The sequence below is a fragment of the Molossus molossus genome, unplaced genomic scaffold, assembly GCF_014108415.1.
Source record: "Molossus molossus isolate mMolMol1 unplaced genomic scaffold, mMolMol1.p scaffold_m16_p_16, whole genome shotgun sequence".
In the NCBI taxonomy this organism is placed as follows: Eukaryota; Metazoa; Chordata; class Mammalia; order Chiroptera; family Molossidae; genus Molossus; species Molossus molossus.
Window position 1 is genome coordinate 67,726,377 of NW_023425351.1, and position 25,654 is coordinate 67,752,030.

The 25,654-nt window shown below is 48.0% G+C and overlaps 1 protein-coding gene across 2 annotated transcripts in view; it reads right to left on the reverse strand.

Moving 5' to 3' along the window:
• Positions 1–25,654, reverse strand: part of ADCY8 (adenylate cyclase 8) — a 158,925-nt gene that overhangs the window by 49,997 nt on the left and 83,274 nt on the right. For both annotated transcript variants that reach the window (XM_036263950.1, XM_036263951.1), the window contains exon 8: positions 11,419–11,616. In XM_036263950.1, the coding sequence (XP_036119843.1) occupies positions 11,419–11,616 (198 nt within the window). The remainder of the gene's footprint in view (positions 1–11,418; positions 11,617–25,654) is intronic.

Consider the following 25,654-nt stretch of genomic DNA (forward strand, 5'->3'; position numbering starts at 1 on the left):
CCTCAACACCAAGAGAGGGTAAAGGTCGTCAGTGAGAAACTAAAAGGAGTCCCACCTCTTGTTGGTGTGGTGGTCACAGTCCGCAGTCGGCGATTTTTAGTCTCTCGCCTACTGCTTGGTGTGGGCTGGGTTTTAGGGTGCACTTGGCGAAGACTCGGGGAAGGGCAGTGGTCTGTGGCTGGTGACCCCATGGAGAAGCTCAGTGCCGCTCAGGGGTGCACTCCGGTGGCAGGGCCGTGCCTGTCCTACTCTCCTGTCCTGAGGCCCCTGTCCTCGTTCCGACAACCTGCTCGGGATCTGGAGGCAGCCGGCAGCCGCTCGGAAGAGTCACTGGGAGCCGCCCTCACTGCGGACACCACCCTAGACAAGCCACGATACTGCGGAAAGTCCTAGGGCCCGACGCCAGCTTGGAAAGAAATGTTAGCCGCAAAGCCGGTCCCGTGAAGAAAGGGTGTGTCTGGATCCCTCTCAACAACCAACCGCACACGACGGACTTCTTCTCTGTTGGCTGACTGATTGATTTCGAACCCGCCTGGCTATAGAGATCTGATAATGATATTTTTAAAACAACAGTAATATTTTTTTTTTGAGTGTACTTAATTCCTCTCTTCCACCTTTCTTCATCTTCACCGTCATCATCATAGTCACTGTCGTCGTCAGGAACTCATCATTACTGGCATGGTCACAGCGGCCTGGACTTTAATGGACCCGCCTTCAGGAGTTCTTTCCGTAACATCCTTGATATCTCCTCAGATGCTGGCTGCCTGTGTCCAGGTGACCTTCTCTGCTTTGTTGGAGGAGCAGGGTTCTTTGCTCTGAGCCGGGGCAGGACATTCCAGGGGTTTGAACACCCTCAACTTGAACACTCCCAGTGCCGGGGAGCTCACTTCTTTGCAAATATTCCTTCAATGCTTGGCCCGTTCTCTGGGTGAAAAGGTCCTTTCCTATAGATCCCAAGCCTGAGTCTCTGACTCCTTTCCTGAATATTTCCTACTGATGACTTTAAAAATGTTACATAATCATCATTCGTCCAGCCTACAGTTGCATATGATCTTTTTTACATTTTCTTCCAATGGCAAGCTGGGTGGAGACCAAGCGGGAACACTCACTTTGCCTCCAGACCTTCCACCGTCGGTGTTTCGCTGGGAGCCAGCACCCTGGCAGCAGTACCTGCGACAGCTGTCAATGGGGCTGACACCAATGAAAAGGGCTTGGCACTTGGAATCAATTACAAGGGCTTCCTTTGAGAACGTAGAATTGAATTAGTATTGTTTTTCAATCGATAGGGTTTTGGTTGATTCAGGAAATGGCCAAAATCTTATGTAACAAGTTGGAGTGATAATGACTACTAATTAGGGAATTTAACCTCTGTTCTGTTGGTAAGTTCATGCACTTTGCACCTACTCCACTATGCTACATGCTTTACACGAATGATGTCATTTAGTTATGACAACACTTTGGGGAGAGCCTATTTATCATATCCTCATTTTGCAGAAAATGAAATTGAAGATTAGAATGATTGAGTAACTCAAGCAGGACTTTACAGATTTTAAGTAGGGAATCCAAAACCTTTGACCCCCCCCCCCAGCATAAGGCCTCATTGGCTGCTCCACCTGCCGCATCCTTGCTACTTTCAAAAAAAGGTCATCTTCTTCGTTGGTCCACAGTAGTATGTCTTGGTATATTTCAATGATGTGGCTTATGATACAAAGAAAAAAGTTTCCTACTTGATTTGATCAGGTTGAGAATAGGAAGCGAGACAGAAAAAACTTGTGTTCCATTCTGGTCATGGGTGAGGATGTCGCCTTGATGCTTTCGGGAGGCATCTCCAGAAGTGAAGTCAGAGCCATGCGGGTCTGCCACAAGGAAGCCTGGAACACAGGTCTGAGCGCACAAAGGAGAGCCATTCTGGATTCTTCATCCGGGAGGGATGGACAGGAAGGCCAGCTGGCAGAAGTGATGGACAGATCCTCTATGTTTCTGTGTCTAAGACAGGTCTGGAAAATCTTCTTAGGCGTGTGGGAGGAAAGTCACCATACACGCCTAGGTTCTCCCCTTTGACTATGAGACAAAGGGTACTAAATTCTTTACAAGATGTAAGAATGCTTCTAACCCAAGCAGTTATCTAGTTAGTGGCCCAAACTACAACCACATTTTGTCCAAGTGTGCATGTTGTGATTACAAAATTTTATAGGTGCAGTGGATTGTATTTGTTGCCTTAGTCTTACTCTTCTTTTTCTTTTTTTTTTTTTTTATCCTCACCTGAGGACATTTTTTTCCATTTTTTGTTCAGATAGAGTAGGAGGGAGAGATAGGAAGAGAGAGAGAGAGAAACATCAATGTGAAAGGGACACATCGAGTGGCTGCCACCCGCACAACCAACCAGGGCCGGAGACAAACTGCAACCAAGGTACATGCCCTTAGCGGGAATCGAACCCGGGTCTCTCTGGACCACAGGCTGATGCTCCAACCGCTGAGCCAAACCAGCCAGGGCAGTGTTACTCTTCTTAATGCCAATTTTACACAGTAAATCTCTCAGAAATGAGCCATTAACTCCTGCCTGCACATTTCCAGTGATGGGGGAAATCAACCCTTCACTTGAGAACCCATTTCATCTTTGAATAAACCTAGTTTGCAGAGAGATAATTGCCTAGCATATCTTTCATTAGTATAAATTAATATGTTTGTTAAATTAAAGAAGGATCTCAGCTGGGACAATCTGCTCATTTTTCATGAGTGAATGAGGGAATTTGACTTCCTTCTATCATGAATTCACGCATCACGTAGCGCGGCAATGGCTAGAGCGTCCTTCAATTAGACCGATTGGGTAAAATGCATAATTGCAATAAAAGTTTGAGGGACTAATTTTCAATGATTTCCTATTCTGAAGTAGATCGTCTTCCCTGGCATGGTGTCTAGTGTCTAGCAAGTCATCACCAGGAGCAGTTCTGAGTGACGGGTATGTCTGAGAAAGTCTCTCGTTGGTGTATTTCTTTCCAAGTAACCTGACTTTCATACACACGTGGATTTCCTAGGTTTAGTAAACTCACAAAGAAACATGCTAACGTGTACATGATGGAGACCTTCAGCAGTGTGAGGAAAGAACACACTAACATGTGTACGTGATGGAGACCTTGAGCACTGTGAGGAAAGAACACGCTAACATGTGTACGTGACGGAGACCTTCAGCAGTGTGAGGAAAGAGCACGCTAACATGTGTACATGATGGAGACCTTGAGCACTGTGAGGAAAGAACACGCTAACATGTGTACGTGACGGAGACCTTGAGCAGTGTGAGGAAAGAACACGCTAACATGTGTACGTGACGGAGACCTTCAGCAGTGTGAGGAAAGAACACGCTAACATGTGTACGTGATGGAGACCTTCAGCAGTGTGAGGAAAGAGCACGCTAACATGTGTACATGATGGAGACCTTGAGCACTGTGAGGAAAGAACACGCTAACATGTGTACGTGACGGAGACCTTCAGCAGTGTGAGGAAAGAACATGTTAACATGTGTACGTGACGGAGACCTTGAGCACTGTGAGGAAAGAACACGCTAACATGTGTACGTGACGGAGACCTTGAGCACTGTGAGGAAAGAACACGCTAACATGTGTACGTGTCGGAGACCTTCAGCAGTGTGAGGAAAGAACATGTTAACATGTGTACGTGATGGAGACCTTGAGCACTGTGAGGAAAGAACACGCTAACATGTGTACGTGACGGAGACCTTCAGCAGTGTGAGGAAAGAACATGTTAACATGTGTACGTGACGGAGACCTTGAGCACTGTGAGGAAAGAACATGTTAACATGTGTACGTGACGGAGACCTTCAGCAGTGTGAGGAAAGAACACGCTAACATGTGTACGTGACGGAGACCTTGAGCACTGTGAGGAAAGAACACGCTAACATGTGTACGTGACGGAGACCTTCAGCAGTGTGAGGAAAGAACATGTTAACATGTGTACGTGATGGAGACCTTCAGCAGTGTGAGGAAAGAACATGTTAACATGTGTACGTGATGGAGACCTTCAGCAGTGTGAGGAAAGAACATGTTAACATGTGTACGTGACGGAGACCTTGAGCACTGTGAGGAAAGAACACGCTAACATGTGTACGTGACGGAGACCTTGAGCACTGTGAGGAAAGAACACGCTAACATGTGTACGTGACGGAGACCTTGAGCACTGTGAGGAAAGAACACGCTAACATGTGTACGTGACGGAGACCTTCAGCAGTGTGAGGAAAGAACACGCTAACATGTGTACGTGACGGAGACCTTCAGCAGTGTGAGGAAAGAACATGTTAACATGTGTACGTGACGGAGACCTTCAGCAGTGTGAGGAAAGAACACGCTAACATGTGTACATGATGGAGACCTTGAGCAGTGTGAGGAAAGAACATGTTAACATGTGTACGTGACGGAGACCTTGAGCACTGTGAGGAAAGAACACGCTAACATGTGTACGTGACGGAGACCTTGAGCACTGTGAGGAAAGAACATGCTAACATGTGTACGTGATGGAGACCTTGAGCACTGTGAGGAAAGAACACGCTAACATGTGTACATGATGGAGACCTTCAGCAGTGTGAGGAAAGAACACGCTAACATGTGTATATGATGGAGACCTTGAGCACTGTGAGGCTGGCAGGATATCACCCCTGGGACAAAAAGACCCTAATGGCAATACATTCCTCATGCTATGCTCTTCCTCGGGCATGGGTGGTGGCGGTAGTGTGTGTGTGTGTGTGTGTGTGTGTGTGTGTGTGTGTGTGTTGGGGCAGGGGTGACGGTTGACTGACATACAAGAGTTCCAAGCAGAGCTTTATAAAGCTTGCGACCCACCATTCTTCCGGCCCCTCCACCCCCCAAGTCTCCCTCCTTAGGAGGAGAAACTCTTCCCTTGACTGGTCCGGTCCCCGAGCCGTGGTGAGGCCGTGGCAGTGACAGCTATTCTTTGCCTAGAAGTTCTGGTGTAGATATTGGTGATGTCTACACACAAACCAGTAAGGTTGCTTCAAGGACTGCACCGTGAGTGACCTTTGGGTCGAAATCTTCATAATTCCATCAGTCTGCTCTACACTACTGTAGAGACCGGTACTTCTGACTCCGAAAATGCTGGCTTTGTGGGACTGGAGCCAGCTAACTGGTCTGACAGAGACTTCAGTGAAATGGCCCTTAATGTCTTTATCTACCTAGAGGGAAGTAGAAATAGCAGTAACTTTGCAAGAAAATATTAAAAATAAACAGCAGTCTAACAAAAACCCACTGTTTGAATAAGGAAGGGATGGCTTGTTTTCCCCTAAGTCTCTTGAAATCTGTCCTTCCTACCAGAAGGGGGTGTCCTTGCTAGAGCAGTCAAAATGCAGCAGTAATGCAAGCTTGCAACAGAATGACTTCTTTAAAAATATGCTCAAAAAATTGATCAGATAGTGTCTGATTCAAAAAATGAGAGGGAACACCCAAGACCATTGGGTTCATGCTCCGTGTTCCTACCTCCCTACATCTAAGTAGGGAGTGGAGTGTTTCAACAAATTCTAATGTCTCCAAGAAGAAAAACATGCGTTTTGTTTCTCATTACCTAATTCCAGAGTGCAACATCGTAATCCTTCGGACAGAATGAGTCCATCGGAAAGAAAAGGGAAGGGATCCTTCTTCATCCATTCATTTGCCTCCTCTGCTCTGCCAAATCCTTCCTTACTCTCTTCCACTCATTGTAACTCCAACAGGAGTTGGTGGGAAGAAGAAGGATACATTTCAGCGTTTGTGATGCATTTTTCTTAAAATCTGTTAAGCCTTCACTTAACTGCGTTTCTTTATAAAGGACAGAAAAAATTGAGAGACATCCTAAATGGAGATAAGAACCAGTTGGACTCAACTCAAATGTTATCTGAAGGCTCACTTGTGTGACAACGCCTTGTTTTAATGTGGCCACTGATAGGGAAAAAAAAAAAAAGGAACATGAAATAAATCTTTTGAAAATACTCAGCACCGAACCTGGTTCAGAGCAAGCACGATCTATGGGCCACAGTGTGCATTTGGTTAGTACACACCTTTGTGTACTTGTGTGTCTATGAGAGTTGAGGCCCTGGAACCCTGGACCTAGGACACACCACGACTGTTCCCACCCACCACTTCTAATGAAGTTGCTTTTCAAAAGAAGCTCTGGAAGTGTGAGATTTATTTTAAGCGGAGGTGCAGCCTTACCCAGATTTGGACTGGCATAGGATTAATCAGAAGGAACGGGAGAAAGAACTACTGCATTTACTTAAACATCGATTACGTGAGTGATCGTGTCGTCTAATTTTTGCCTCGTTCTGAGGTGGCCACACGGTTTTTGCAGACTCAGCTGAATAAAGTCACTTCAAATAAGAGTTTGTAGCGTATGAAGCTCTCTTAAAGCACTGAAGGTTTGGGGTTGTTTTCAGGTAATCATAATTGCCTCCCTCATCCTAAGCATCATTCAGAGCCTTGTCCTAGAAGAGAAACAAGAACCAGAGACTGAGAAACGTCACCTTCTTGTAAGTCTTCTGGGGTTCAGTTCTTCCCTATATAAAGAGTACTCATGGATCAATAGGACAGAGGGGAGCACAGTGAAAGAGGCCGGTGAAGACAGATGTGCAGGTCACAAAGGAGACGTAGAAACATAAAACGCGTACAGAGGCCTCAGCCTCAGTCACACCGTCAGAAAGCGGCAGGAAGGGGCTGCTCGTCTGTTACCCACCTGCCACACCCTTTAGGGCACTTTCAGAATGGACACCCAGTATTCAAACAGGTGCTTCTCTAACTCCCATTTTTAGGACTTGATCCGAAGAAAACAATTAAGCATGGGTGTCTGATTTCAATATGACAGTGGCCATCACCATCACCAATTAGTTTATAATTGATAATAGTGAAACACCAAGGGGCAAAGGCCAAAAAATGGTTCTAAACAGTGCAGTGGAATATGAGGCAGTCACAAAGTAATTTCTCTGTAATTCCAAAGTGTTTCTTTGTAACTTAATCACCTGGGGAAAGCTCAAGCAAAGAATGCCTGCGCTATGGTGCGGAGCCCTGGTACAAAATGGTCCTATTTAATAAAACCAGTTACAGAGCTGTGTGGGGAAGCCCACTCGTGCAAGACTAACATGACTGCAGAGGGGTGAGAGTGGGCAGCTGCCCTCGGCTTCTTGCCTCATGTGCGGGGTGTGAGCTTTCGTTAGTGCAAATGCCGTCTTTTTTAATAAGAAAGAAGTCATATGTAAGAAAAGAAACAGTCTAACATGATCATCGGTGTTTGACAAACATGTCTTGTTTCCTGCCTCTCTTTACCCTAGTTCTAGTTTTTCTTTGCCCCTGAGGTCTGTGCACTCCCTTGGGAATGTTCAGCGTGAGACTGAAGGAGGGCAGATGATTCTTCAGTGAAGCCTGGGAGGACCTGGAGGGGACCTGTGATGGCTGGGTTAGGCCCCTGACCCCATCCAGGGGTCCACCCAGAACGTCCTCATGGAGTTGCTGGGACATGAAGATTTTGAGAACCACTCATTCTAACCTGGCTGAGGACCAAGCTTTGTTCACAGGACTTGTCGCCCACACTGGGTGATTTTTTCGCATGGAAGGAGATGCTCCTAAGAGTGATACTGAGCAAATGGGTGTAAACCAGGTCTGTCTCAGGCAGGCAGGGCATGTGGTCACCATGGTTGCAGGGAATTCACAGGCTCCAAGCAGGGGCTGCTGAGAGACACGGAGCTGTCCACCTCTCCCAGGTCCAGATGCGGGAACCGGGGCCAGAGCGGAGAAATGTGCTGCCCACTGTGGCCAAGCCACCTGCAGCCCGGGCATGCTTTTCTGAAGCTTCATTCCAAGATTCCTGTATGTGTGTGTGTGTGTGTGTGTGTGTGTGTGTGTGCGTGTACCTGTTTGTGTCTGTATGCATGCATCTGTTTATGTGTGTGTCTGTGTATATGAATGTGTGTATATGTGTTTGGGTATGGATGTGTATGTATATGTGTTTGTATGTGTGTATGTGTATATGTACATGTTTGTGTGTATGTGTTTATGTGTATGCATGTGTATATGTATGTGTGTAACTGCCTGTGTGTATGTATGTGTTTGTGTGTCTGTGTGTCTGTGCCTGTGTGTGTCTGTGTGTGACTTTGAAATGACACAGCAGAGAGCACGTGGAACTTCCTACTCTTCTCTCCTGAAAGACACTAGGAGTCAGACCAGAACTGGCCCGCCTTTGGCTCTCAGTTCTCACGAAAGCAGTGTGCGGAGACCAGCCCAGGGGCAAGGCAGTCCACGAATGCTCTCCCTGACCCGGGTCTCCATGCGTCCCCGGGCACTGATGCAGCACAGGAGGCGTACAAAGTCCTGTCGCGTGATGCTGCTGACAGGTGTGCCCGTTGTCATAAGCAGACGTGACCAGGGAAGGTCTGAAGGACAACTCGCTAACGAAGGTGGAGAGGTGAACAGGTTCCCTTAGTTACGTGTCCTTTTATCGTGGAAACAGAGTAGAGCATTTCCTTCTCCGCAAACTTTCCCAGGGTAAGGTCATGTCCATGTCCACTTTGCCTTTTGGAAAACATGCTTTTAAGGTACAAACTTGTTTCCCCAAAAGCTGGGCAGGCAGTGGCTAAAGGTTTTGGTGTCACAAATACTGTGTATATTTAAACAATTCTAAGATATTTAGTCCCCTACCCACCCTTACATTTTACGTCTTTAAAATCAGATTGCATCTTACTATATTAACAGAATCATAAAGTCTGAGTTCTTCCAGGCAGGTCTGTGATTCTTCTGCTGGTCACCAGGGGGCACTGGCAACCAGGGACGGCTTCAAATTTGAATTCTTGCCTGAGGGTTGTTTTTTAAGAACACATTCAGAGGTAAACTTGGGGAGCAAGTCTATATGGATTGCTTTTTGGACTTTATCTTCTTGGAGAGTTTTGCTGTTTTTTTGTGTGTGTGTCTAACCAATACTAGGGTATAGGAATGTGGATTTCCTCACTCTCCTTGTGTGCTGGGCGGGTGTTTTCTCCCTGTTCATCCTTATCCTGGAGGTGTAGGCCCAGTTCACTGGGAGTGTCGGGGTCCTCTTAAACACCCCCACACTGGGTGGTCTTCTTTCTTAGTGCCATATAGAAAGTGGGACAGCTCGGAGGGGATGGAGCTTAGAGCCAATGAACTGTGGCAGCCGGACTTGGAGATGTGACCCCTGCCTCACCTCTAGAGGCTCATTTTCTCTTTTGCAAGCGGGATAGTCATGTTTTCTGAGGGTGCAGTAAACCGACACCTGTAAACGCCAGGCCCCTGGCAGGTGCACGCTGGATGCCGCTCCAGGTCTGGAATCCTGTGGCTCCGAAGGCCCAGGGCCCTTCCCCGTCTCTCCCTCCAGCCCCTGCTCTGTGCTTCGCACCCCATCCAAGGTCAAAGAGGAGGGGCTGAAGGTTCCAGGACTGTCTTCTTACACAGGCCTGGGAGGGCCCCGGGCTCGGCGGAGAGGTAGCCGGTGAACAGACCTGACTCTGGCTTTGGGGGTATCTGCGGGCCCAGAGCACAGCCCTGTACAGAGTTCAAATCTGAGTAGGCCACGTGGTCATTTCTGTCTATTTCATTAAGTAGCATATGAGGCTCATAGTAACATCTACTCTATACTCTTCATTGTGAGTCTATTTGTGCAAACGGCTTGGCGAGTACATGGCATTTGGTAAACACTCCGTGTTTGTTGCTTATTCTGTTTTCCAGCAGTAATGCAGCTCCTACAGAGAGTCCCTGAGCAAGCGTCAATGAGGGGTGTCTGTGTGACACGGGGGGATGAACATTCTCCCCTGTGCTCCATCGCCCTCCCCGGGGACCCCGTGCAGTGCAGAGCACGTGCTGAATGGCGCAGGCTGGACCATGGGGGGGGAATCCTGCCCTTTGCTTCTCCTGGGAGGACCTCCCCTGGCCTCAGAATGGACCCTGTGCCTCCCCAGGTCCATTCCTGCTCCGACACCAGGTCCTGCAGATGAGATGTGGACACTATTGAATAACATTTTTTAAAAAACATTAGCCATTCTGTTTGCAGGCATCAGGTCATTAGTGAACCGAGTACATCTCTAACAAGAGCGAATGGCAGGGATTTGTGCAGCTCTGGACACTGGCATTCACAAGGGCTAATTGGGAAGAGTCTTTGCGAGACACGCTGCTCTCCCTCGCTCTCTCGGTGCGGAGAAAACACATTCAGTTTGGACTTCAGGACCCCAGACCACCTGGTGCTTGGCGAAGGGGTCAGAGGGGAGGTCGAGGGAAGCGCAATGTTTTTTCTCCTTTTGTTTTGTTGGCACATAGACACAATACATTTCCAATTGTGACCTGCAGGTGAGGGTGTTAATTTTGGAGTCTGCAACCTTTAGGTGGCCATCAGACACTCGCCGGGAATGGTGCCCGTGCACAGGAGTGCGGGTTCCCCACACGGAGGAATGCAGAATCTCCCGGGAAGCTGGGCGGCTCACAACAGATTGGGCACTGGAGCTTTGCGGAGTATCAGAGCAAACTCCTGGAATTTGCTAGCAAATTCCCTGCTGTTCTTGCCGGAGGTTCCTGCAGACACCAGTGCCTCCTGTGCTCAGTCCAGCGAGGTTTGTCTGCTCCCATCAGTGCAAAGGAGCAGCCCAGTTAAGTAGGGACAGCACCCATCTCCCCACAGCACCTTACAGTTTAGAGCTGGGGAGAAAAAGGAGCATCGGAAAAAGAGATCATCCATTTGGCGAGGGCTGCCATTTTGGGACACTTCACCTAATCAAGACATTGCTTGGAGCTTTCCATGATAACCTGTGCAGGAGGCACATTCATTATTCTCCTTGTACTACTCAGGCTCAGAGGGGCTACTACACTTTTCAAAGGTCACACAGCAAAGAAGTAGCAGAGGTGGAATTCAAACCCAACTCTGAATCCACAACCCATCTTCCTTCTAGTATGTCTATCTCAGGAGGCCCGCAGACAACTGGGAAAAGGGGAGAATACATGTCTCCTACAATGTAAGAAAGGCAGTGTTTCTCACTAATGCTTACGTGAAGTTACTGGGTGCCTTCATACATTATGCTACAGGAGTTGCAACTGATGGGAATTAACCTAGAAGCAAAAGCAAGTGAGTGCGAACGTCACTGGAGTTAATGTCACAGTCACTGGGGAAAAGGGCTCCTTGTTCTTTCTCTTATCTTGTCCTTCAAGAGCCATGCGGAGGCTCTCTTTATCTAAATGGCATCTCCTTTTATGGCCTTCAGTCTACTCATGGGTTTTCAAACAGAAAAAGAAAAGACAGAACCAAACCAAACACACACGCCACAAACACACCAGCCACACCGCAGCCCTGGGCTCTCTCTCTGGTCCCACAGTGAACATTTACGACAATTGACTTCAGAAAAAAAGAGCCGCCATAGAGACCCAGCTCTACCTTGTGCTCCAGGCTGGAGTCTTTAAACATCAGTGAGAATGGCTTGATATGCTCTCTTCTCAATTTATCGCCACTCCGCAAGTCGATGGTATGTTCTATTCGCTTGTTAATTTCCTCAGGCCCAGACTGGACATGCAAAGCTTGTGCAAGATGGTTTGGAAGTAGATTTATTGAATTTCTTGTTAGGGCAGCCAGAGTCTAGGGGGAAAGCACATGCAAACACAATAAACCTGCGAGTCCCCTTCGGATTAAAAAGAAATGCAATGTTTTTAAATTAAGGTTGCATCGCAAACAGTCATAGCATTCCATGCGGTTGTATTCAGTGAGACCTACAGAAGTCGGTATGTTAGCATTTGGTGTAGGGAAACACGACCTGGCAGGTTAGCACATCCTCTGTGTAGGTGCACTGAATTCCTTTGCTTCGGGTGTTTGGGAGAGCTGTAGGCTTGGAAATGTTAATCAAGACCGTTTCTCTAACCAGGCACGTTTCTGGTGTGAGAGAAAGAACCGATACAAGTCACAGAAAGTAAAACGTATCTGAAAAGCCCACCGAAATGATCATCTCCAACCAAGTAGATTCCACATTCTCGTGTGGTCTTTCCTCTAATGGTGGTGGAGAGACATGGCTTGCATTTTTTTTTTTTTTTAAGCATTCCTCATGAACAGACAGCCAAATGTGCCGAGCGAGATCTTGATAAAGATTGTTAGACTTTTAGGCATCACAAATGTTTTTTCCCCGTAGTCCATTATATATCTATATTTGCATATAGATATATGTGTTTAATTTCTTTTAGGCAAAAAAAAAAAATGCAAGTAGCTGCAGCCTCTCCAGTTCACAGGGTTAAACAGCAGGGGGTGTGAAGAGGCACCCCCCCCCCCCCCCCCCCCCCGTGGTTGGTCCCTGGGCATGGCTACATGGATGCAGAGAGAGCATTAGCTTGTGAAGACACGCCAGGTGTGGCAGGGAGGCTCCTGTGTCTAGGTGATTAATTCAGTGCTGGCAACAAGACCAATGGACCGGATCTAGCCAAATGCAATGCTCGCTTACAGCTCCAAGGTAAGGCAACTTCTTTGACAAAAAGGGGAGGACTGGAGCTGAAGGCATAGGAACAAGGATGCTCATCTCTGCCCCCAGAGGTAGCCTTGGGGAGAGGCTGAGGATGCGGTGCATCTGTGGAGGGGCCGTGAGAACTCCCAGCCTCAGCCATACATACTCATCGCACCTGCTTTACTCCGCCAGCCCCGCGGCGTGGCCATGCGCAGACCACAGGCTAGACTGAGATAAGGCGATGGGGCTATTGAATGGCAGCCTGTGAGAGCTGACAGCACCTTGGAGGCCCTCGTGCCTGGACCCTTCCTACATCTGTGAGCCTCCAGGAGACAAGAGTCATCAGCTCATCTGCAGCCGGGTCAGATCCACTGACTTCAGAGCCGGAGTCAGAGGCTCTGACCTCATGGAGCCTTCTAGCCCGTTCCCTCAGGAGTCTTCCTATGGTACTGCAGGACTCTTCATTTTAACCTTCATGGAGACAGTCAATGTCACCTAGGTTGCACGTCTCTAAAGAATGTCACAGCAGGGCTTCATCTCTGGCAGAACTGACTGGACCCCTCTTCTCTAGCCCCAGGATGGGGTGGCCTGTGCCTCCATGAGAGAGGAGAGCGTATGTTCTCAGGACACCGGGGCAGTGAACTTCAGCTCCGAGTACCACAAAGGAAAAGATAGTTGTTAGTGGGGGAGGTAGGGCAGGAGGCGAGGTGAGGAGAAGGGCTGGAGCTGAGAGAAGGGAGCAGGGACCAATGTTCCAGAAAACAGAACAGCGGGATCCATGCAGGGCCAGAGGGCTTGAGCCCCTGGGATTACATGCATTAGAACAGCACCTCAGAAGGCAAAGGAGATGACTGTCCACCACTCTGTGCACCTCCCATTGGCTTCTTGGGTGGAAATCCGTTATAAATAGTTTAGAAAATGACACGATGTACTTCTCTGTCTTGGAGAGGAGGTGGAAAAGATGCTTAGCTGCCTTTGGGCATACATTCTGGCTTAGAGATGCCAAGATGCACCCCTGGCAACTGCTTGGAGCTGGGGTTTAACAGCTGGAGATACATCAGCTAGTGATCTGCACATAGTTAGGCATTTCTGTCTCTCTCTGCAATTCTTATTTTCTTACAGTTTTCCTTCTTTGAACTGAACTGAGCCGACTATGCAGTCTACCAGTCCCTCATGCCTTCGGCTGCTCTCGGACCTTTGAGTTTCACAGAGAAGGGGAGTTAAACAAAAACAAAAACAACTAAAACATTTTTGGGACTTATTTATATAAATTACAGCAGCAGCAATTCTCACAACTACAGCTCTCTCATATGACTACCATTTCATATAAGAAAGGTTTTGTTTGTTTGTTTTTCAACAAGAATGGTGTAATCTCAGAACAAAAGATGGGCCCCTGACATTGGATGCATTTGATTGAATGAATAACTCATTCAATGAGCTTGGTCCTCATGTTTCTCATCTTGATGGGCATTGGTCAAATGTCACCAGGGACGGACACTGGTCTGTAGGGGGTGCTTTGCGAAGCTAGGAGTAAGCGTCGCTTTCTGGGGGCCTGTGGCACTGACCTCTTTTGTAAGGCAGAGGCCAAGACAGTCTCTCCCTTCTGTTCCTCTGCCCCTCACAAAATTCTGTTGTCTGTCTGTGTGGCTCTTTCAAACAAGAGGACCATCTGTTTCTTTCACCTTTGCCACCAGGTTATGGTTAAGAGCTGAGAAGGAACACTTGCATCAACACGTCAATGATGCTGAGGTGGAGAATTCTCGTCTGAGCAATTATTTTTATTCTTTGCAATTATAGCCCGAGACATTTTTGCACTGAGCGCTCAGTGAGCCCTTTTCTGATCATTTGTTTTCTCAATTACACACGACAGTTATGCTTTCTGTTTGACCAGCAATCTCTTGTATCTCATACCTTTGGGATATATATGTATGCTCAAGGGAAGACCAACCTCGACTCAAAGAAGGCAAGCAAACTGGAATCAGGAAGGGTAACCGTATGCTTTCATTTACCCACCAATGCACCGGTGCAAAGCATGCATAGCTCTGGAGGTGACCTTGGTTTGAGATTAGCTGTGCTCCCCTCCTCCACTGGTAACGGCCACTAAGATTTGACCACGCATTTACCTTCAGTGGAATAACGCTGCTAACACCAAAATCCACAGACTTACAGCTTCACGGTGACTCACTTGGAAGCAGTATTGGAAAAATGTGTAGCCTTATTTGCCTAGAGTTATACTGCAAGGAGCTATTTTTGATACATTATGGCTTTCTCTTTTTCAGATATACAACACCACAGTGAGCAAGCTGGGATCATGTAAAAATTAGCGTAAGCTTTCAAATGATTCCAATCATAAATTGACCTCCAAAAGGTTGAGTGTCCTTTCATATCAGCAACTTAAAGCAATTGGTCAGAGAATTGGAAAAACAAATGGCCGAAATGGAAGGAAATGGGAAATGCCATGAGAATAACTGAATTATATATAATTGAATACATATATGTGAATATATGTTTCAAGGTATAATCGAAGTATATATTGTACTTATTTACAATAATAAATATGCACATTTATTTATGTACTCTACCTGGTGTTTTCAGATAGTTGGGAGGTCAGATTGGTCAACACTGGGACATAACAAAATTTGCAGCTGAGCTGGCCTCTCATATGAGTCTCTTCCCAGAAAGACATCGCTGCCCCGAGACTGATCCTATTGGAGATCTGTGCCTTCCTCAGATGTTTCAGGAATTACCTTTTCACCCACAGATGCTCAAGACAGACTAATGCCCAAATGAGAACCAGAGTCCTCTCTGAACCCACATTTCTGAACATAGAGCCTTGCATGAGAGTATAGGGGTTCTCATGAAAATTATAATCAGAGGTCCTGGGTAGGGTATCTTTCATAAACGTCATTGGAATGGGGTAGGGAAAGTCATGAACCCTCTTAGGCTTATCATTTGGTTTATGACCAGAAGACTTTTCTTTGGGTATTGTTTCCATCTTTGCACACTGAAACCTATTTTCCTACAGGTCCTATCACTTCAGGGATGGCCAACACCTTTGGTATTCCTTAATCAGTTTGTATCAGCAAATAAATTCTTCCCAGTAAGATTTTAGGCTGAAGGTGCCCTCTCTAGAACTATCTAGTCTTGTTGAGTCACAATATACTTTAATAATTCTAGATCACACATATCAATCTCAAAATACCCTCTAAAGCATTTCTATAGAGATCATAAATCAACTGACATAATTTTAGTGCTGAGGTCTGGAGATGTCACCACTCTATTTCATCACTAGATCCTCCTAAATAATTCTTTTCCCAAAACTGTGTTCCAAGGAACACAAGAATGAAGGGATACTTGTTTACAAAATGGTTCTGTGGCCCGACCAGTTTTGCAAATGTGGATTCATTATTTGTTTACTGCCATGTCTCTTCACCGCTCTCCTTGAAAGAAGAGACTTTGTCTTTTTTGTTAATTTCTTTGTCCTCGGTGTGGATGCCAATGCCTGACACTAAGTAGCCACTCTGTATGTGAACGAAAAAGTTCTTGTATCCTTTCACCGGAGTCTCACAGTAACATTACTGAAATAAAGACACCGGTAAGTTCTACAGAAAGAAGACTTTAAACTCTGCGTCTTCCAATCTTTTATGACCACGAAACCCTTTTGACTCTAATAACCTCTGTGTGTTCCATGGAAGGCAGTTTGGGAAACAGTGCTCTAGCGCTCCCCTGCCTTTGTTCAGCACTTCTACCCGGTGGTCTTGTTTCTGATCCTGAACAAGATCTATTTACCTTTCTCCATGTGGCCCCCTCCTGGTGTCCAGAATTTTCTTCCTTAGGTTCATGGCTTTGATTTCCCCAATTGCTCCACAGGTGACATGGTTTCTACACATGGCACAATGTTTTCTAGTCTGTCGGTCCCGAGTGTGCTACTGTGCAGAATAAGACCCAGTGCAAATGGCATCTGACTTTGTGCTGGAGCCCAGGACCTGCCACCGTGTGATCTATAAACACCATTCTATGCCGTGCATTGGAACATGGAGCGTCTGGCTGCACGTGGACTGTGGAAGTCAGCAGTGAGAGGGCTTCATCTTTTAGATCCCCTGGGATGGGAATATGGCCGTGTTGAGATGTAGCTCTAGGTAGCTGTGACTGAGGTCGGACGGTGAGGACCAGCTCGTTGCTGACTTGGGGAAGACCTAGACTGGATGCCGGGTCCAGCAGCTTCAAGGCCTGGCTGTGAGGTTTCCATGTCTTGCGCTGAGATAGGCTGTCCTTCCCAAAGACTCCTTGTCGTCTAGTCTCAGGCTGAGTCTGCATGCAGGAGCTAAGGGCCAGTGGCTTCCTCATCCCACCCCTGGACCACCCTTCCATCGCCTGCCTTGCGGGCCTCTGAGGCTCCATTTCAGACTTGCCCCAGGCAGGGTTTGGGTTGTGACGCAGGCAGGGACTTGACCTTTCACTTCCTGCCCCACTTCCTGCTCTACCATCACAGGCAAACACGGGCAGCAATTGCCAGGAACAACAGCGTGCCTGAGTAGGGCACCCGGGTGTACACGAGAGCTGCTTTCTTCTCTACTGTGTGTTAAAACCCCAATCCAACCCCAGAAGAGAAGGCTCCTCCTCTTTTTTTGAAGAAAGTTCTATTTGTGTTCTTTTACAGAAAGCTCAGTTGTTGAGCAAGCTCTGAGGTGGTGTCATGTCCAGTGGTCTGCATTCAGGGCCGCAGGGAGAATACTGTTGTGTTGGAAGGAGGCACAGCTAGTTTTTTCTCAAATCGAGAGGTGGGAAGTCGAAATTTCCCTGGATGTGAGAGCTAATGTTTTTTGGGTAAGAAGGCTCTAAGTGGCATTTGGGTAAACCCTGAGTTGGGGGACCCTTGGGGAAATACCACATGGGGCTTCCCAGAACCTGCCACATAACTTCTTGTAGGAATGGAGGTGCTAGTGAATTCAGCCCATCTCTGACTGTCCCGACTTTCCATCTCTGTACTGAGAGACAATGAGACAGCACATTCAAATGACATGTCTGATGGTGTTTAGTTAGGGCTCCTTCTTAGTTTCTCTTTTCTTTCTTTTGGATATTTATGTCACCATAATCTGCTCTCCAAACAAAGCAAAAGAATGTTTAATGAGACCTCACAGAGGCCAGTCTGTGGGGTACCGGTATGGGAAGAGGTTTAAGCAGTTTTCATAATAAGCTCATAGCTTCTGCTCTGGGAAACAAAATAACGAGGGTCAGAATGTCCACTGTTGGCTGAAATAATAGACCGGACATTCCTGCCGGCGGATTCCAGCAGCCTCCGTAGCCTGGCTCCCAGTCTTCAGCCATGAGCGCTGAGTGTCAGTCTGGGGCCCGGGCCTCTTGCACCATCACCGCTTCCCACCTTTAGGCAGAACTGGAGGGGTTTGCAAATGTCTGGATGTCACATTTGATAGGGAGTAAAGGATGCACGAAATCTCTTGGTTGGCCTTTGTCACTTTGTGTCCTGAAGTTTTCATCTGTTTACAGTTAAGAGAGTAAAACAACGATAGGGAAGTGCCCCTAGTTCTGGTAGATCCCACAATAAGTGTTTATTAGTTTGCTACTCATTTGAATCCCACCACCTCACTCTTGACCCTTCGACTAATACTGAGAGGCTGGATCATTACGACAAGTTTCTTCATTGGGATTTAGGTCTCAGAGGTGCTAGGCTGTCTTCCCAGTGTGCTTCTCTGACATCAAAGGCCTTTGTCCTTGCTTCTGTTCATCGTTCTGCTGGCTCCTGCCTTTGGACACTGGTTTTGGTTCTCTGTGGATGAGGTGTGGGCCAATGGTCAGTTACAGCTGAACTTCCAGACCAACCGCGATGCTAGGTGTTGGGGCGGAGCTCTAGGGATAAGAGACTCAGAGCCCATAGAAGGAATCTCCAAGGTTTAAGATGTTGTCCCCAAGCTCTGGCCCAAGGACCTCAGGTTAACCCAGGACAAGTGGTGCCTGTCCCACCTGAGAAGCTTGTCTGGCTCGTTCGACGGATCCTGTCGCTAATTCAGGATTCCTCACTCTGATAGCATCCCCTGAGCTCCCCGGGAAGATGCTAATCTCAGACTGAGACTGTGATTGTGCCTGAGTCATTATACACCTGGGCCATTTTTAATCAAAAAGAGTTGTTAAACTTCTGCACAGTTGGCCAAAACAGAACTTGGCACATCCATTGAAATGTGGCCACTTTCAAGCCACGTGACTTGAGGCAAGCTGCCAACTGAATTTTTAGCCTTCAAAATATCCCAGAACAGATACGCACACTCCAGCACTGACCTCATCTCAGGGTCAAGGTGTAAGGAGAGAGGGGGAGGGGTGAACCCAGGGATGGAGGCAGGATGCCTGCCCTGGACATGGCTCATGAGCTGGGGACAAAGAAGCTGACATATCACTGGTTTGTTCATTGGGCCGCTGGAGAGGTGGGAATCCAAGCACTTTTGGCACTGAAATGGCTGGGCTAAAACGTCATTGGCTGTGGCTGGGGAGGTGACCACTGTCCCATGGACCAAATGACCTCAGGTTGACCATCTGAATTCTTTCAGCTCATATATATCAGGACCTACGCTACTTCATTTTCTTGTGAACATCAAAGACGTAGGTTTTCCAGAAATGTCAATGCCAAGGGGAAAATGAATGTGTGAGCTTGTGTGTTTTTTGTTTGTGTGTTTTCCTAACAGAAATCTGGGGAAAATGGACATATAAGAATTTCATCTGAAGTAGCTCTTTACCTTTACGGTTATGAAATAAGTAACGTAAGTCCTCACTGAAGTCACCGATAGGTTTTTGGAACTGCAGCAAGACAGCATATAAAAAAACCAGTTTTACTAAAGGCTAATTAATATAAACAAGAGTTCAGCTCTGTCCAGCATCTCATCACATTGTAGCACAATGACAGGATTCGAGGACCTGCCCTAGTATGTTGTGAGCTGCTGATACATTGCTCATGCTTGTTGTTTTAAGGCTGTAGGTCTGAGTTTTCTCAGACTCCTATTACACAATTTGCTAGTTGAATTTAGTTATTGATGCTTTCCTTAATTTTGTTCTAGTGAGCTACAAATTACTGATCTTCAAGAATCCAGCCTCTCTTACTTGTCCCCAGTTATGACAGGACAAAATGAAGAGGGGTGGGGGGTTACTCAGATTAGAGCCGAACCCTTACATCTTTGGAACTTGGAGGCTTCCACTCCCTCTTATCCTAACCTTTCTGCCCCAACTTGTCTATTGCAATTGTCTCATTAACTTAGCTTTTCTGGGCTCTTAGGATCCCCAGAGTCTGCATCTGAGTTTACCACCCAAGAGCAGTCTTGTGTTCGAGTGCTCCCAAGATATGCCATCCTGAGTGGGTGCTGCCACCTACGGTGCACACAGAGCCCTTCTCACCGTGCAGGGTGGGGGGAGAGAGAGAACATTGATGTGAGAGGGACACATCGTTTGGTTGTCTCCCGCACAACCCCGACCAGGGCTGAGGATTGAACCTGCAACCCAGGCACGTGCCCTTGGCCAGGAATCAAACCTGTGACCCTTCAGTCCGCGGGCCCACGCTCTTAACCACTGAGCCAAACCGGCCGGGGCGTGAAGAGGCTCTTCAGGCCTCGAAAGGTGACGTAAAAGTCATAGAGTGGGAAGGACGTGACCGCATCTAGAGGTTCATAACCTAGAGTTCACAGCAGTAGCTTGGAAAACTTGAGCTATGGGAAGGCCTTCCAGAAAGTTCCATCAAAACGCAAGTAAGGACCACTGTACTAGCCCTTTGACCCTAGGTGAGGTAAAAATAAGTACGTACACAGACAGTCAAAGAGGAGGCTGGCCAGGCCAACAGAAATGTCCAGTGCCTTTGCTCTGGGCTGGAATGAAACCCCCCGAGTGACACCCTCACGTCCCTGTGCAGAGCAAGGGCAAAGGTCGGTCACGACGCATGCACCAAACCACTTTTAAAAAGCTGGGCTACCCATGCCCTCACACCACATGCGGTTTTGTTTGCGTAGAGAAACCTTTCTACGAACTGCACCAGGTCAAAACAATACAAGGCATTCTTGGTGGGGAAAAGACAGGAACATCCTGCTGTAGCCAAACAAAGACGTTTTATAATGAAGAAGCTTAGCCGAGTTGTTGGCAACACTGGCACCAAGAGCCATAAAACAAATCCAGCTCTTTTATTTTTTCAGACCTAAGAAATAAAGTCAGAAAACATCCAGTTATTTTGCTCTTCCTCTTCCTACCTCTCTGCACATGTTTGAAATAGCACACGGTCGCTGTTTCCTGACTCCCCGAAGCGGCCAAGCCCTGGCTGGTGTAGAAAAGCTCCTGACTGGCGCCAGGTGGCAGTGGGCAGGCGCATGTCGTGCACCTGCCAACCTGAACGCACACCCTGCAGCGGTTCCACACGCGCCACACGCTCGTGTCTAGTTTCATTTCGAACCCCTTCGCCTACCCCGGGACTCCAGTGAAGGAAACAATGGTTCCTCCAGGTCAACAGGTCAAATTGCCTGTTTAATCCACTCAATGATCCCAGGAAGGCTCCTAAGGCCACTTGCCTTTCTGAAGACGGGGGAAACCAAGCCCCCTTAAGCCTCCCCCTGGCTGAACACAGCAGCCTCTTCTGAGCCGGGCGTGGGGCAGCCTAGGGCGCCGCTGTCAGGAAAAGCCAAGTCCTGGAAGCGTGCAGACTCACCTCAGGGACATGGCCAACCTCTTCGTGTTCTCTAGCCCAAAGCCTGCAAGATGTCCCATCCAGTGACCGTCAGAACCGTATCTGCTGTTCAAACGGTTTAAAAGCAATTGCCTACGGAGAACCATTTGCCTGTGGCTTCCTGCAGACTAAGGCTCAATACGGACCCTGAGGTCGCAGGATCTGCACCCTCGGAAAACACACCTTCTTCAACACCAACACCCCATATTTGGGGCGTTTTTAGGAATTTTGGGTCAGAGTTCTCCGTGGGAAAAGAGAAACCCATGTGTGGGGTTCGAGCAGTAGAAAGCAGGCTGAGATAGGGCCCGGCTCTCCCTCCTCCACCTGGGGTCTCGTGCCCCGATCCTCAGCCCCAACTCCCTGCTTGTCTTCAGATCCCAGATTAACAGTCACTTTCTTGGGGTGGGCGGTCTTTCCCGATTCCCTGGATCAGTTTCTGCCCTCTACTACATGCTCCTGCTGACACTGGTCCTGTTGACCCACTGGTGATGCCACCGCACTGTGCCCTCCCTGACGCGTGCCTGCCCCTTCCCGTCTCTATCCCCGACCCCTGGCACAGGGTCCGCAGATTGTAGTTACTCAATAAGTACTTGACGAATGAATGGCAGAATGAATGAGGGGACGAACGGAAAGAACATCATGGGGGGACTGACTTGCCCAGGTTGAATGACAGAAGTAAAACAAGTTGGAATGTCGGGGTTCTTTTCCTCGAGGGCATAGGCGCAAGAAAGGGGCCAGCGCTCAGTTTGCCCCCACCCGTGAGGGGCAGAAACAGAAGGATAGAAGCCAAACCGCAGGGATCAGTACTGCGCAACAGAAGAACATCGTGGTCATGGCGAGAACGGGACCCTGGAGGAAGGCGGAGTGTGATGAAGGTTGTCATGGTGCCTGAGTGCCGATCTGCATATAATCAAACGCGGTTCTCCAGATTGCGGAGAGAGAGGGTCCACTGCACCCACTCTCTTCTCCCCTTTCACTCTTGTTGCTGAATTTGATATCACTATTTTCAGACAGTTCACCAGGGTAAGAGTTAGGCTGACCGCTGTCCTACGCTAGGGTAGCTGCAAAGAGCAGGCATTGCATGTTTCCTGGTGAATGATTTGTTCTCCGGGCTTTGGAAGGCGGGATTCGGAAGGGGAGTCACTGAGCAGTGTAGCCACTGACTCCCAGCATGTGTCTGAGGCTGAGAAATGGAATGGGACAAGGTCAGAGCTGAACGGAAGTGCTGGGGCCATCCAGCTCAGTTCTGCCATTGTGCAGGTAAGGACACAGGCCCGGAGGACCGCTACGGTTGCCCAAGGCCGTGGAGTCGTAAGTGGAGAAATCAGGGCTAGAAGTCAGTTACCTTGAATTCTCTTTCAGGCCCTTTCCAAATCTTGGTCCTGCAGAAATTTGCCCCAAGGTCACAAGACTCAGCTGGTGGGACTCACCAGCTCACTGTGAGGAACCTGGATCGCTCAGCGACAGGTAGACACGAGGGGTTTGATCAGCGAGGTGGGCAGATGAGAATTCTTCCCTTTCTTCCAGTGGATACAGAACACGGGATCTAAGGCATGTCCAGCTTGGACTGATGAAGATACAGAAACCCGCGTATGTCCTTACAGCCTGCTTCCCAGCCCAGCTGGCTCCCTCCCCCTGCGCTTCCTTTCCTTCTGATCTCAACACTCTCCGGTCCGAGTGGGAGCCAAACCGATAGCTATCGACTTGTTTTATGCCTACGCAGATGTGAGAGACTGCTCAGCTTGGCGCTTTTCCACGCAGACAGTCATCCCCTCCGCACACGGTTGCGATGCTACCTGGGATGGTAGAACTGGCTGGAGGACACTCTGGTCATTTTCGGGAGCTTTCTCAGAAAATTACTCCATACCCCTGGTGAGCAACTGCCTGGTCCACAGAAAGTGAATACACACTGCGTGCGTGCGCACACACGCACACACACATACCCTGCACACACATACCCCCTATAAATAAGGTAGAAGATGGAAATCTGGCCTCTCTTTATCTTCAGGCCACAAAGGGGAGACAGGGTGGCCCGATGGAAAGTGTCTGGGGTCAGACATATCTGGGTTCTAATTCCAGCTCTGTTAGTGATGAGCTACGTGTCCACCAGGGAACTGGCCTCGATGAATCAGAGTCCTCTCGCTTGTGAAGCAGGCTCATCCCACTATACGGCTGGTATGAAAATCAAATGGAGAGGATGTGAGCCATGCACCCACCATGGTCCCTGGCCCCGAACTCTCTGCTTCTGTTAACGGTGGTGACGCTGTGGACACTCATCCAGCCTCACGGCAAAGCAGTACCTTTGCTTCCTGTTTTGTTGTGTGGAGACAGAAACTGCAGCTACGTTTTCAGTATTGACGGTGCACATGTTAACTCTGTGATAACGGTAACGACCGAGGAGAGTCTACTTTGTAGAAACGACGAACACACACAACAGAGTACCGGATGAGTGCTTTTCCCCAGGCAGTTTTTCTAAAGGGCCTGGGGGAGCCATGGAAGAATGCCTGATTCTGACGCCATGATAAAAGTGAAAGTGACGGATGGGATGGTGGCCAGGATTTCACAGGATATGAGGGAGACCCTAGGCTCCGAAAGCGATTCACTCCTACAAGGGTAGCTGCATGCTCTTGGCATATCACTTGTCATAAAAATCGCGTCGAAAGGATTACGGTCCTCACCCAGTGCATTTCATAGCGACGGAAAACTTTACCCTTTGCATCTGCTCGTGAATCCCAAGTCTAAGATGCGGTTTGTCCACTCTGGCCCTACCGTCTGCTCTCCACAAGTCAGCCACAGCGATCGCTTTAAACAAATCTAAATCAGATCCTGTCTCTGCCCTGCGGGAAACCTTTCTATCACTTCCCTTAGAATGAAATCCCAAGTCCCCCGGGCTGGCAGGATCAAGCTCGCGTTCCTTTAATTTCAACTCTTACTCCTTTCTTCCCTCTCACTATGCTGTATGTAGCCATTTCCACCTTCCCCATCTCATGCCACACAGAAACTAATTTCTAAAACTCTGCGGCACACCAAAAAAAGATATATTTTGCCAATCTGACAAAAAAAAAAAAAAAAAGGGAAAGGTATAATTTTGATTCATTCACACCAGACGGCTATTGTTGGGTTGGCTGTTGTCATTTTTTCTATTTGACAATCTAAGGGAAAAGAGGTCAGTGACCCTGACTAAATAGTCAGGTTTTGCGTGTTTCAAGAATTCTTGCGGCTCACCAGTTGGAAATTGCTGCTCTAGCCAGTCAGGACATTTTGCTCTTCTAACATGTGAAGCTTTTTCCTACCGCAGGGCCTTTGTTCTAGCTGTTTCCTGTCTAAGATGCCCTTCTCCCGGTTATTTACATGTAGGGTCCTTTCAGCACTCAAATCAAACCTTCGAAGCCCCTGATGGCGATAATTCTATCTGCCCCCTATTTGTATATCTCTCTCTGTTTCCTTCATAGCACTTTCTCGTTTGGGTTAATGGTCCGCATTCCCCAATCCATGACAATGTAAGGCCCTGGAGGACAGGGACCAAGTCTGTCTTCTCATTACTGGACCCCCAGCGGTTAGAATACTGAGTTCCTGTTAACAAGCCCACGCTGGATTGTGGTTGTAACATGCAACCAGAGGGAACCGTGCTCGTTACTACAAAGACCCTCTTCTCAAGTCTTCATTTTCATCCCTAAATTTACCTTTATTCTGAGATTCAGTGACCACGTTGCTGCTTCTTCCAATAAGCTAGACTGGAAATTTCTGGATATCCTCCCCGACACGTCCAGTTTTTCACTTTTGGTTGACTTCCGCTACCTACTTCTGCATTCGTACCTTACAGTGGTCCACCTGTGACCGCACACTTCCCGACTCCTAGTTTTCTTACCCTCCCTCCCTCGGAGGCTCAGAGCATGGGCAGCCTCACCAGTAACTGAGCCAATCGGTGGGCAGAACACCTGGCACATCAGCATTCAGGATGCAGCGTGAGTGCTGAGGGCTTCCAAGAGCAACCTGGATACCGGACGCAGACTGGGTTGAACCAGCAATTTTAACTAAAATGGACACAGATAAGGGACAGAGGAGTTGCATGACATGAAAACCAAGGAAGAATCTTCCAGCACAGACAAGGAAGACTCACCTAAGGGACAAGAAAGAATTCTTAGTGCAGCAATTGCTCCCCCAAACCATCGACAGACTCCGTAGGTGGACAGCAGGGGGAGGAAGGAATGGAGTTGAGGTTTGACTTGGAAATCCAGAGCCCTGTTTTATCAACTATGACAATCTGGCTTCTGATTTACCACCTCGTCAAATCTGCCTCTCACCAACTGATGTGCTGCTTCTCATTCCAGTCGGCAGTTTTCAGTCCTCCTCTTCCTGGGCCTCTGGGCTGCACTGGGCGTGGTTGGTCATTCCCTCCATCTCAAAATGCTCTCTCTCTGCCTCGGGCTCCCAAGACACCACCTTCCCTAATTCTCGTCTCATCACTTCACTGCCTCTTT